At 38.0% G+C, this 14,926-nt stretch overlaps 1 protein-coding gene across 1 annotated transcript in view; it reads left to right on the forward strand.

Moving 5' to 3' along the window:
* Nucleotides 1–14,926, forward strand: part of ADCY8 (adenylate cyclase 8) — a 132,060-nt gene that overhangs the window by 95,598 nt on the left and 21,536 nt on the right. The window contains 4 exon segments of the mRNA XM_075141155.1: nt 6,013–6,214; nt 9,529–9,618; nt 10,982–11,160; nt 14,089–14,170. Coding sequence (XP_074997256.1) covers nt 6,013–6,214; nt 9,529–9,618; nt 10,982–11,160; nt 14,089–14,170 — 553 coding nt within the window.

A 14,926-nucleotide genomic window follows, 5' to 3' on the forward strand; every position in this document is an offset into this window, starting at 1 on the left:
TAGCCGTTATTTTTATTTTTTTCTCAGTATGTACATGAAGATTTATGGATCTTATTAATGGAACCTGTTTTCCAAAAAGATTTCTGCTGCTATATCAATCACTGTTATACTAGCAAAAAAACCATGACATTTTTTCTATCTGCACAGATTCATCTCTGTTAATTCTTGTGAGGGTGTCTAGTGCCATCGGAATTAGGGGAGAAGGAGTCACATAACCACATTGCCTGCAGTTATCTCACTTTCTGGTTTCCCATCTTGCACAGTAGTCTTCTGTTTTTCCCTGCACTTTTTGTGGACTTTTTGTCACTGAATGTTAAAGAATAAATAGCTTCAAATAAAGATTAGATAAATTCCTACAATATAAGATCAGCAGAGGTTTTTAAACAAAATTATGGAACCTTGGCCTCAAGAATGCCCTTAAAGGTTGATTGCTGGAACCTGGGAAGATATTTAGGAAAAGAATATTTACCACTATCCCTTTTGAGAGAGAAGATTTGGAGCCACATGGGTGCTTTATGGCAGTTCTTATGTTCTTTCAGGAACTGAAGATCGCTGTCAAGATTTATGAAGGCAAATTTTGGTCTTTGATTTTCAAGTTCTGACACTCTGCTTCAAAAAATGTATTTCAGTTTTAAAAAACCAGGCCTGTCAAATGAGTAGTGGTCAACAGCTGAGCAACCCTAAAATAACAGAAAGAGGGGTTTTGAGTAAGAAGGTTTCAATATGCTTAAATATATTGAATGAGGAAATAATCTGGAAGTTCAAATTTCTTAAGTTCCAGTTCAAAAAATAATCCAAGGTGTGAGCACATAAACAAGCTTTCACAAAGTTAGGCAGGTTTTGGATTCAGAGAGTCTTGGAGATAACTGCATGCTCATCTGTTATACCTCCAGTAGGTATCAGAGAAGTAAACTACCACAGTGGAGGACCATGGACATAATTTCCATGGAACTAACAAACTATAACTCACACTCCTCATGGTAACCTACCCATTTCCTAACAACACATTTAAGTGTCTGTCAATGAATGTTTCAGAGCTCTGTTGAACAGGGATGGAATTTTGTATTTGCTTAAGTACATGTTTGAATATTTTTCTGAGCTGAGTCTTTTGGGGATTTCTGGAAACACAGTGAAAGAAAACATTATTTAAATCATCATAAAACATATCTTACTAAGGATCTTCAGGGACTTTCCCAGATAGGTTGCCTTAGTCTGTGTGTTAAAGAAGGGAATCATCTTTTTATTACTGCATCTACTTTATATGGGAGTTTCAGAATTTTATCTCAGTTTATATGTGTCTCCCGCAGGATAAATATTTGATCCATTCATACTTTTTCCTGACAGGGCAGGCACATCACTGAATTTAAAAATCTTTGCAATAGTTTTCATTCTTTGAAATATTGAGTTGAGGAAATTACTCTAAATGACATAAATTAATGCCATATTTCTGCTGTAATTATCCTCTATGAAGCCATTAAGTTACATTGCCAGCCTTCCAGTGATTCATCTTCTCCACCTGAGAGGCCTGGGAGTTTGATTTATTTCCTGCAATGAACTTTCTATATGCTCACATAGGCAATAGATCATACTAGAGTAAACTGCTGAACTACTCTTAGTTGTGTCAATTTTTCAGTGGGTTATTCTTGTGAGGGGAGAAAAACAGATTTCAAACTGTTGTTCATTTAAACATCTGCATCTTCTGTTTTACATAATTTTTCCTTCTGGCTCAACTCTTGATTTGCAGCTGTACATGAGGAAGAGGGAAGGCAAAAGCTCCATTTCAAACTTCACTTGATCTTGACAGTAAAGGAACCCCTAGAAAGAAAAGCATTTGGTCTTGAATCTCTTCTTGAATGAAGAGGGGATCCAACCTAGGTGTCCTAGTTCTGGGAGAAGTTCATGGACAGAAGAGTATTATAGCTGTTTGTTCCTATTTCTCTAACCTTGGCTGTGTCTTCTCCTGTACTTGATCCTATCAGCATGCTGCCAACAAAATCCTAGCACAGATACCGGATTGATCGTCTAGGAGGTCATAGGTGTGCAGACTTCAGTTTTGGTTTTATCTCAAGTGGGCTTAGACAAGAGACAAACACATTAATGTTCAACTGAACAGCTACAGTGGAAGAAAATTTCTTGCCTATATATTTGTTATGAACAAATACAAGGCCATGGTTTCTCAGGCACCTAAGCAGGTTATGCTGCATTTTGGATTGATATCCCAGACTTAGGTCCCTAGGTGCTCCCTTTATATTACCTTAATTCAATAGCACTGGGTCTTACATGTAGAGTTTGGCAGTCCAAAATAAGAACTCATGTTTAGTGTCCTCAGGTCTGACCTCTGGAGGCTTGACCCTAATCTTTTTGAAAGCCTTAATTTGGTTTCATTTAGAGCTGGGTCAGGCTAGGTCTGCAGAATCGGTAGGCTACATTTGCATATATCGACTGTCTATATATATCTGAGATATAGGTAGAAACTATCATTTCCAAAGAGGATCTCAGTCATTTGGTTTTGGAAAGCAAGAAGGCTATTTTAGAATGCTGCTGTGGTGTGGGAAACTGAAGGAATTAATCTCACATAACTATCTGTAACCCGGGTTCAAAGTATAGCCACTGGAGAACAGGTCAATCAGTGGATCTCAAGGTGCCTTCTATCTGAATAAATCTAAGAGATTGCTGTGCAGTGAGAGGAATTGTGTCCTAAACTACACAGCTCTCTTGATAAGTCCTTTTGACTCCCTTCACTAGTTCTCCATGAACATATTGTCCAGCTTTTCCCTGGCTTTATTGACTACCTATGTCTTGGCTTTCGGTGTATTTTCACAGACAGAAGCTGGTCTCAAGACATCGTTGCGTTGTGTCTCTACTTGGTAGTCTTGGGACTTTCAGCAAGTCCTGAGACTCTTCCCACAAAACTTTTAGTCGCACAGGATGAAATCTGTGGCTCCTGCTCCAATCTTTGTTTCTTCCCTTCATAATACAGTTTGTTTTTACTACAGTTTGTTTTGGCTACATTGTTCCCTCTTTCAAAAGCAAGCTTTATTTCTGGGTGAGCTTGCTGGAGAGGATGAGACTTTTTTCGGGAAGCTCCACTGTGTCCTGTATTCAACTCACACACAGAACTCTGACAAAGCTTGTGGAGTGAAATGCTGACCCAAGTGTAAGATAACATTTCATACCAATGGTACATCAACAGGACAATATCAAAGCTAATATTACCACATGGAAGGTCTCAAGGGAAGTTAATGTGTAATCCATCTTATTTCAGTTCATTAGGGAACAGAACTTCCATTTTGATATTTTTCACATCTTATTTCAAAATGTTTTGTAATATAATTTGGTACTATGAAAAAGTATCATCTTATGCATATATGTCTTACTTATAGCAGTTCAGACAAGTTCCAAAAGAAAAACTCTGTTAACCGCAGCCTCATCTTCTGTTTGTTATCTGTTTAACCCATTGTGTTTTCTGGAATCCTACACTGCAAGTCTCATTAATTTTGAGGTTCTGAGAGTAGGAGCTGTACATATAAAGCATAGCTGCATTACTGTAAATTATTCTGAGTCTTGCATGCTGTTTTCACAATCTTATACCTTGATCATACTTCTGTGCTAGCTTGATTAATTCTAGTAGGTGATAGGCAAAAAGTTTGAAGTAAATTGCATGTTATTCTGTCCTGATACTTTAAAGCAGTCATTGTCCCAGCAAGTTTGTTTGGATGATCAGAAAGGAATAATGTTTATGCAAATATTTTCTTCAAAACACCATGAGATTTAATGTATATGAAACTCTATTGTCACAGCTGAATTAGGACATTAAAAATCAAAACATTTTTGTAAAAGATAATATTTAAAATTAAGCAGGCTGAAGCATACAGGGGTACAGTTCGGCACTTAAATCTTTTTCAATTTGACACCTGTACCTCATATGTTATTTATATCTTTTCCCTCAACATGACCAACATTTCCCAAATGTACGCCTACTTTTTTCCAAAAAAATGTATTTCCTTTTGAACATAAACACTTTCATTTATCCTGTTTTCTGAAGGTGTTTTCTACAAACGTCAGTACTGTGAGGAAGATGTACTCACAGTTTTCACATAAACTACCCAGTGCATATTTGGTGTCTCCTTGGTGCAAATATTTTGGACTCTATCCATCAGCTGCAAACGTGGCCAGAGTTAAGAAATACCAGTTCTGACACAGACTGATTCTCAGGCTTGTCCTGCTATGTCCATGTATCCTCTCCTGCCATTATCTCAGTGTGGTTTCCTCTTCTCGTTGGCTACATACCTATTAGCTTATGGTGAAACTTTCTGGAGCAAAAGCTTTAGTTAATAGGCTCAAACCACAGATCTGAATTCACATCTGTATGGGTTTAGAATTTGCTCTTCTAAAGCTAAATTTGAATAGCCTGAAATTGAGAAGAATTTCAGGTAGGTTGAGATATAGTCCATTCACATTCAGGGAGTAGATCTGGCTGACCTACTGAAAAATGAGGAAAGAAAAGCTATGTTGATGTTTTCACTTCTATTTCCACCTTACACCCTTAAATTTGTCTTGCTGTAGGGCACAAGTATACAAATAGCGTTGCACCCTACCAAAAGAGAAGAGGAATAGGTAGAGGAGAGAAGACGTGTAGCAAAATCTGAAACTTCATGTTTTCAATAAGACAAAACCTACCTTTACAGAAGGCTTAATGAGCAGAGTACAGCTTACCTCCATTCAGCCACCTGGAAGTGCAGAAGCCTCCTTGGAGCACCCTGATAGTCCACTTTCAAAGATTTTTTTCTGTGGACATTATAATTAAATCACTATAGTGTGCTGGCATGTATACAACTAGATTACTAGAAATTGTAATTACTTAATTCAAAGCCTCGAGTTTAACCATTCTCCTTATAGCAAAAAGGCAAGGGAAAGCCAAATGAAGAGAGGAGAGGTTTGCAGGAGCAGTGGAGTTCCTTTTATTTTGCATGGGTTTGATCTTTGGGAAAAAAGACACAGAAAGACAATGACTGGCACAAATGGGGACAAAAAAACTTGACTTGTGAAGTGCTGAGTGCTTTCTTCTCAGTGCAGTAAAACAATTTACCGCATTTCCCAACCACGTCAGTTACTTGATTGACTTCAGGTCCCAGATTTAAGCAAGAAAAAGGAATAAATTTAGAAAAATATAATGGAAGTTGGACCAGAAAAACTTATGTTTTTTAATGGTTTATTCAAAGGAATTGAACTGTCTATTCTGTGTATGCACTTAACAATACTTGATTAAGGATCACCTTTGCAAGAACAAAGTTTATAGTGTATGCCAAATTATATGTTTTATTTAAACATGTTTGGATCATAAAACACCTTTTCATCTGCTTTACATCTTAAAGGACTTCCATGAAAACAGTAGATCAGTTCTCTTGCTTTTTTAGAAATCAATGAGATTCTTAGCTGCAGTTGATCTACTATTAATTAAAATGGGGGCAATCTTGCATTTCTGTAATTATTATATCCTGACTTACTCAAGAAAACAGGCCACATTATTGTACTCACTTTAGAGTCTATGACCCTCAGTATAGTGTGAATTTAAGACACCTGTGTTGTGCTGTATACAAAATAACACTCTACTAAACTGCCCCCAAACTAGCCTACTAGAGTGGGAACCAGCTTATACACCAGTGGCGTCAGGATCCTACAGGCTGAATAGATTTGCTCTGAAAGAAACTTAAGGAACAACTGAGTCCTGAAAGAAAAGACATTCCTGCCGCTCAGACTCTATATAGACAGATAGAGGCACTGGCAATGGTTTCCCTGGCTTGTTTCTTCAACAGCAACAAACCATGTGAAGCGATGACAGACCTATGGAACATGAACAAATCTTTGCTTTCTCTGGGTTTTTTCTAGACTAATTGTCTCAGATTTATGACAAATGGTTTTTCCTAGTCTTAACTGTTTACACATTTATTTTTATTAGCAGTGGTATTGTGTTGAGGTTTAATGCTGGGTTCTCTTTTTTTTTCTTCCCAGGGTGATACCAATGGTCATTCAGTTTTCTATTCTGATTATGCTGCACTCTGCTCTTGTGCTAATCACTACGGCAGAGGATTACAAATGTTTACCCTTAATGCTCCGGAAAACTTGCTGCTGGATTAATGAGACCTACTTGGCCAGGAATGTCATTATATTTGCATCCATTCTGATTAATTTTCTTGGAGCCATCATCAATATTGTAAGCTTATAGGGAACCAGGGAATATTACACAGGAAAAGATGATTTATGAATTATTAAGCTTGCTACAGGACTTGCTAACTAATGTGTTTATAAGCCAGCTGTGTTTTAAATATAAAAGGCGAAGTACCACAGCTTCAGGAAATTCAGTCTGTTGCTTAAACTATATATTTCTGAAATATCTAATTATTTCTTCCTCATAAGTATAATCTATTTTTAAAACCCTTTTGCTACTTTCTGTTCAATATATCTACCCTTTGAGGACCAGTTGTAATTTTGACATGATGATATACTTTCTAAAAGACTGTCAATCCAAGTAATGTTTATAGATATCAAATTCCTCATCTCATGGTTCTCTCATTAATTAGATTACCAAAAAAATTAAAAGTGTCAACGAACCCAGAAAATACCTTCAAAGAAAGGACAGAGCAGGTCAAGCTGAGCCAGTAACCACAGCATGTAAAAAGAAGATAAAAAGCATAAATTCTTATTGCTCCTTTAGTGGTTTGACAAACCCCTTTGGCCCGGATTCACCTTAGCTGAAGCACCAAACTATGGGCATAATCACTCTCAGCTTTCGTTACAGTCAGTGCAGAAAAACAGGCATCCCCAAAGATTTCTTTTGATCATACCGGACCCAAGAAAGAGATTTTTCTCTCTCCGCTGCCCCCACAGGGAGTTTAGTCTCATTTGACTCCTAATTTGTACATCTCCACCAAGACTCCAAAGTGTGACAAATCTAGAGCAAAGTTTATCTGTATATCTGTGATGAAAGACAGGTACCAAGCTTTGCTTAGCAGCTGTGGTTAGGTAAAAATATTGGTAATTGAATACCGTGGGCCTAGCTCTATACAATGTCACAGGGTAAAAGAGTGGGGTCTTGTATGCAAATACAATAGAGCCCTGGTTATCTGGATGCCTTCAGAAATATGAGACAGCTTTGCATAAATTAGGCACATTACCATGTCAGACAACGTGGCAGGCGTTGAAGCCTGAGCCAAGAAGGTGGTAAATATCTCACTGATAGATTAAAAGTAACATTTTCATAACTCTCTCCTCTCATAGAACACCTTTTGGCTGTGGATGTAGCAGTGCTTTTTCATCAGAATTTTATACTTTTTAAATACTTATTTCCTTCTAAATGAGACCAGTAAAACATTTAGTGACAGTAATAACAATAGCAACTATAACAACACAACAGCAACAATAATTATCCTGTAATAATTAATAATAATTATGATTATTATATCATTGGAGTAAGTATGCTGAAGTCTGATACTTCAAGGGTTTGCCTCATCTTTTGCTAACAGCTATGAGATTTTATTACATTCTATTGCTGTCATTCTTCCATGACTGAATTCAGGTTGCCAATATGCGAGGACTCGGCATCTGTCTGGGTTATTTAGTGATACCATGCAGTCACTGATAGGAGAGGTTAGTCGGAGAAAGAAGAATGTAGCCACTGATTTCTATCCTTACAGAGAACACACAAATACAGTAAATGACAGGAAGTTCAATAGGGCTGAAAACTTCCTGAAGATAAGGACGGTGGTACGTTATAGTACAGATCACTAAGCAGTGTTGTAGAATTTAGAGTTTTTTAAATCATGTTTGACAAATACCTGTCAGGAAAGATTTTGGTAGAATTAATCGTGGTCTTGAAACAAGATGATCTCTAACGGGCTATCCATACCCAATTTGCTATGGATATGATGATTTTTCCCTGACTTGTTGGGGATTATTTTTTAAGATTATGTCCACTGAAATCTTGTGGGATGGCTAATCCAAAAACAGTCAAAAGAAATATAATTCTTTTTACTGTCATACCAGTGGGTTTCTATAAAGCAGTAAACAGTTATAGTTATTGTCATATATTTAGAATGGCAATGACGTGAGTCACTGAGTCCTGACCTCTACAAGAAATCACAACATTCATATAACCGCATTATTTCATATGTCAAAATTCTGCCATAATAATAATTTGCTCAGGAGGGACCTGCCTGCATTTAAGAACAGGTAACGCAGCTCAGCCTTGCAGCTGTATACTTCCACTGTGTTCAAATGCACCCAGTCGGAGGGGACTAAGACCCAGATGCTTTCTAACAAGAGCCAAAAAGCTTTGGTTTCAGCAGGGGAGCAAATGAGTCTTGGGGTTCTTTACATCAAGTGCATTCTTATTGTTATAAAATCAGAATAAAGTTTCTGATCCTGAAGGTCTTTTAAAAAGACACCCAGAGTGGTTTTCACGGCACTCTGCCCTGCAGAGAGATGCTGTACACCTCATATGTTTTCAGAAGGTACCATTAACTATCTGTTGTCACGGAGGATTGCACAGACAACCCAGATAATGTTGCTGCATTGCAGAGGTGACTGAATTGCTGAAAGAACAAACGAGAGAGTTCCAAGTTCAAAATTCATTAGAATTTAATTATAAGAAATTGGGCCTCATTAAACAAACTCTCTAACTCTGTTGGAAAGAAAGACAGGGGAACTAGCTTGTACATACCAGGTTGATGAAATGACCTAGTATAAACATCCAGATTGGATTAATATATGTAACAGGAGACTCCATCTGCTTTGACTGTCAAAATACGAAACCATTAATGATTTTTTTCCTGTGTTCTAAGACCATGATGTCTTGCAACTCAACACTGCTGTTTTGTTTATAGTTAATACACTTGGTTTGAAATACCATTAAATGAGTGCAGTTCATAACAGCAAAAGACAGTATTACATTCTCAAAACCATTGTATCATGAATGAATTTTCATTCCCTTCCATTCTAGGTATCACAGTTGCAGTTCTGGGACCACATTATGTTTTGGCACAAGGCAATTCTGCATGAGGCCGTGGGAGTTTGTCCCACATCTAGAAGGATAACACTGTCCATAGCAACATAGCAGAAAAAAATCTGCTTGCAAACAAGTGCACAATGCAGTCTGATTTTATGCTCCCAATTTAATAATTTTCTCTACAGTTTATAACAAAATATAAACAATTTGAGAGGGTAATTCTTAAAAGTCCAACATCAGTCCTCTGAAACTCCTGCAGAAGCTCATCTTTCACCTTTGGCAACAAGAGAGCATAGGAAGGCTACTCAGATGCTGAATGTCTATAGTGTGAATAGCTCCCCCCTTTCCATTTCACCTCCACAGTATGTCTTCTTACTGTCCATTTAGTCCTTAGTGCCAGTTAGGGAGCTGGCATGGAGAGCAGCAGGTCAGCCAGTTCCACCCCTGAACCCAGCCAGCCAGCCGCACAAGCACTTAGTCACCAGTGCACAATATAGCCCTGATTTTGTTTTCTTTCTTCACAGCTATGGTGTGATTTTGACAAACCAGTCACCCTGAAGAACCAGACCTTCAATTCATCTGCATCTTTTACGGATATCTGTTCCTATCCTGAGGTATTTCTGAGGGTACTTTTGAATCTGAGGCACAGATCCTCAAGGGTTACATGGCAACCACTCCCTGGAATCAATGACCTGTGTACTGGTGGTGGAGCCAGGTGCCTCAACAACACTGTGAAGCTAAACCTTAGCATCTATCCATATGCTGATAGAAAAAGCAGAGGCGGGTTATAGAAGAAATTAATCTTATGGCCTAATGGGGCATTACAACCAAGTTTCAACCTTTGAGCTTCATACAGAACCTTTATGCTGGAAACATATCCAGCAATGATTCAATAAACCTAGTGCAATAAAACACACTACTTAATTCATATGAAGCTAATGGAGACGAATACTTCTTACATAGCAAAACCAGCAGTCATTCTGCTGTAGTTATTTTAAATTTACATTTGGAGCAAAAAAAAAATCCTCTCTATGATGAGCAAGCAAGCAACAAAATCAATGGGTTGATCATGTGTAGGTAAAAGAAGAATGTTGGTTAGAAAGTCATATGGCGCTGTCATGATACTGCCAGCAGCATGCCGGAAATTGTGGGGATGCAGCTTTCCTACAGAGGAACTGTATAAAGAAAACTGTACTCAGAAAAACAAATGCTATCTCTCCTAAAGCTGTATGATAGAAGTTAATTTAAACTACATTTGTACTGTGGGTGTTGACATTGCTATTTTAAATCTGAATAGCTCATAGCCGTGATTGTCTCTCTATATCCAGTATCAGCTGCATGGATTGCATTTGACAGATGACTAATCATTCAGAAAAATGAGACAATGAAGAGATTAGAAAATGAGATATGAATAAAACTTCCGGGCATCACATTTTAAGAGAGTAATGTAACTAAGCTAGACCTGTAATATTAAAAATTAAAAAAATAAAAATAAACCCCCAACAAAACCTGTGGCTTTATCCTCTCTTCAAGTAGCACGGGAAAAGGATAAAAGCAGGAATATGATTCTCCCATCCTGATTAATGTGGGTCTTGTGGAAGTTCAGAATCCAAAGGAATATAAATTAATTTCTCTCAGTTGACTTTCCATTAGCAAACTACTACATCTCTCCCTTTCCTCTTTTCACTATACAGGATGCCCTTTCCCTTCTAATACAATGAAAGGGCATAAAGGCTCAGAGGAGGATTTCTGCTAACATGGAGGTGGCGTGCAAAATGGGGAATTTGTAATTTCACGTTCTATTTTAGCAAAATCCTTATTTTCAAAGTACCCTGCACCCTAAGAAGACTTAGCTGAGCACTGAAATCCAGAGCAATGTTTTTATACTTCTGATCACCTGATCGTCTGTGTAGATATTTATGGAGTTAGTATGTGGTCACGGATTACCGAAAGTAACTACTACTGTTTTCTATTCAGTATTTTGTCTTCACTGGTGTGCTGGCAATGGTGACTTGTGCAGTCTTTCTTCGTCTCAACTCTGTCCTGAAGCTGGCAGTACTTCTCATCATGATTGCGATCTATTCTCTGCTGACTGAGACCATTTATGCTTCCCTTTTTCTGCAATACGACAACTTTAACCACAATGGAGAGTAAGTGTTCACAGCCCCCTCTAGGAACTGCTTTTTAATAAGGTAATAACTTGCCAGAGTATACACATATAGGATTGCACCATAGTTAAGTATGGAGTAATGGTTGCAAGAGGCAATGACTAATCCAAAAAAATTTACAATGTGATTCTTTCTCAGGCCTTTTTATTAAAATGTTCATTTCACGAAGACATTTAAATATTGAGCAGGCTTTGTCTTTTATGAGTCCTATAGTCTATCCATGTTGCTAAAAATATGCATTACAAGTGCATATACATTGGTTACTTCTATTCTTGAAAACTCCAGAGATAATGATTGAAACTCTCACCTCAATTTAAGAAAACAGGAGTGAACAATTGATTTTTAGGGGCAGGGTTTTAACTGAATAAAATTCAAACTATAACATGTAGTTGTGAAAGATACAAGGAATACAAGAATGATCCCATTTTGTAGGAGTGCATTTGAAGGACAGACTCGTCCCCCCAGGCTTCCTTACCAGCAAGAGGAGTTGAAGAGGAGAACAGAAGAGCCTCAGTAATTTGCAGAGTCAGAGGTGCACTAAGTGTTGCAATAACTGAATTTAGAGCAGCAGTGATTTAGCTAATTCAGAAAAACACTTATTCAATCTTTGATACTTGACCAATTTAGTATTGCGGTTGCTTGTGCTTGTAAGTGCGTGCCAGATTAAGATCCTCAGAATGACAGAAAAGCATAGATTTGCAGTACGATTCGTTCTCACAACAGCCACATCTTTACACATAGTAAGGCTCTGCATGCATATCTTTCCTTGCTAGCTTCTTATGGGTAGCAAGGTACTAAAGATTTAGGATGCAATTCCTTTTTCTAATGCTAGTTATGTTCCTACAGACTAATGATATGACATATAGCATATTCACGGCAGAGCCCAGCAAATATGACAAATGACAGTAAGCAATACTTTGGTTAAGTAACTAGAAGTAGAAATCATGATCATTGCCTTTAATTCTTGTCACTATTCAAGAAAGATTCTCCCTTATGTGAAAATCTTAGAGAATTCAGGGTAGTTTCTATTCCTTGTGTCAATGAAAGTCTTTAGTGACTTTCATCACGGAAGAGTAAGAAAAAGCCAGGAATATCCTCTAGAGTAGCCAACAGCCCAGGACATAGAGAACTCAGCTGAGATGCACAACGCTCAGGACAAGGACCTGAACTTCAGCTCTGACATCAGGGAGCATGAGGTCCAAGGCTGTGTGCCCAGAAACTTCTATGTTTTCTTAGCTATATCAATTAGTTGCATAAAAGGTTTTGCAACTCCCTACAAAACTCACTAGCTCATGTATTTGTGGCTATAGCTACATTACCACAATATGCAATAACAGATGAGTTCATAACTAAGACCCTTGAGGCTGTTGCCCTTAGCCAGTGTAGAAGGGGTCCTTCTGGAATGAAATCTTCGGGAGGTTGCATTTCAGACAACTTCAAAACGGGAAACATTTGAATTCCAAAATATTTGCAGATGACAAAGATGTACCCTGCCTTTTGTTCTGTACTGATGACTCATCCCATAGTGGTACGTTTCCTTGCAATAAATTCTTCGTTAGGCCCACAAAGTCAGTTCAGTTAGCTCTCTCACAAGAAAGTTTCCTTTTGGTTTAGTCTCCATCAAGGTCTGCTCTTTTCTCTCTAATTCCTCTGTCATAGGAGACCTCCTCTGACAAATATTACCTGATTTTTTTTTTCAAAATTACTATGGAAAACGGATTCAGGGTCTGGACTTTGCTTTATTCTTAGACCTCAGGGTAGACAGAAGAGTTTCCCAAAGTTTCTTCCAACTTCCGCTCTTTGTTTACTCCTCTATTAACTTTTTTCACAACTTCAACCTTTAAGCACCTCTTAACCATTTCCTCATCTTTCCTCATCTCCCTACAACAAAATAATTGCCAAGTATCCATGTTCAATTCACCTCCAAATTTAGTTCTTTCTCCCTTTTGTTTTACTATAAGATTGGCCCTACCAGTTCCCCAACCTCTTCATCTATGTCTTTTCCCCTGGGAAACACGCCTTTTTAAACCCCCCTGACATTGCAGAGATGATACTCACTTTCTTCAGTTTTGTCATCTTTCCACATAACTGTAATTTCTCCTCATATGTGAAACCCCCTTTAACTGCTCTGGATTCCTTTCACCTTATTTTGTCACACTTTCTTCATGCTCCACACACAGCATCTCAGCAATTTCATACAGCAGATTTCCTACAGTCAGTATCTTCTTGGCTCATCTTCTTTGCTTCCCTATTGTCTGCAAAAGTTTCCTTTACTTCCCCTGTCATAGGCAGACATTTCTTCTCTGTGGTCCTCCTTGTGGCTCAGTAAAACCAGTCCTAAGTACTGTTTGCCATTTTTTTTTGATTCCCCTTTGATCCACACCTCCTTCCTTAACTCACCTGTCATCTTCTCTGAACCTTTCTCAATATATGGGGCCGTTTAACTTCCAACACCTGCCTTGGGATCCATCTTTTATCTCCAGGCCCATTCACTGGGCTTTTACTTTTACAGTCTGGAAGTTTCCCTTTCCCAGCTCCAGGCTCAACCTTTCCCCATCCAGATCCCACCTCCTGTACTCCGCAGGGGCTGTGGTGTTCGTGGTTGTTTACCAAGCTCCAGGGAAAAGAGAACGACTGACACACAGCTTACATATCACATTTGAAAGAGAAAGATCATCACCTGTGTACCTACTGTAGGCTACAATTTAGTTGTTTAATACATTTGTCTCCAAACAGTGAGCACTCTAATTACACTCCTGTTCTCTTGAACTAATTATTGCTAAGTTAAATTTTCCAATACAGGGGATTTTTTAAAGAACAACAAAAAGTACTAGGGTGCATTATGAAATGAAACATCTGAACAATTACAACACTGACAAATCAATAACTGTATTTTACTTTGGATTTTTTTTCCAGCACAGACTTCCTGGGTACAAAGGAGGCATCTTTACTACTGATGGCAATGTTCCTTTTAGCTGTATTTTATCACGGTCAACAGGTAATGCAAACATTTGCTTTAACCATTCCCTATATTACTTGCAATTGCAGGATGTGACAATAATTACTTTCAAAATACCAACTGCCTTTTTATCCACTTGAGCATATGACCTTTAACAATTTAATAAACCATATGCAGAATCTGATTAAAGAAAGCCCACATCTGACACTGCCTAGCATTCTTAAAGAACATGTGCAATATTATATTCAGCAATACGCAAGTTATATTGCATTCTCTAATAGAAATTGAAGGAACAAACGGGACTTCATTTATCTTAGGTACATGTACAATTCAGTGGCATCTGACTGCCTCAGTGTACTTGAGTAGGCATAAAACCAAAATGAAGAAAGGGAATAACAAACAGTAAATAATAAAACTCCCACGAAAAAGCTTAGTATGTTCATAGCAGAAAAACACCAGATTTGAGGAAATGAGGAAAATTTGCGGTTAAGCACCAACAGTAACTTCTTTGGGTCATGGACCACTTGCAAGAATTCTTTCACGTGGACCTAGATCATAACCAGAATTTAGAGCTGTAGGATTGAAATCCTTAAGGAGGAACTGAGAAACTGAGTATTTCAAGAATCCATACACAGTGCCCAGGGAGAGTGAAGTATGACAAATTAAGATTTAAAACAACAAATGCATTGAGTAAAAGCCACCTAAAGCAGGATGTTTTCTCCACCGCTTCTGTCTGGCAACCTCTAGGCTGCTGTACGTCAAAAATGCTGACTTCAGGCAGTTCCTGTTCACATA

Source organism: Calonectris borealis, chromosome 2 (assembly GCF_964195595.1).
Source record: "Calonectris borealis chromosome 2, bCalBor7.hap1.2, whole genome shotgun sequence".
NCBI classification, from domain to species: Eukaryota; Metazoa; Chordata; class Aves; order Procellariiformes; family Procellariidae; genus Calonectris; species Calonectris borealis.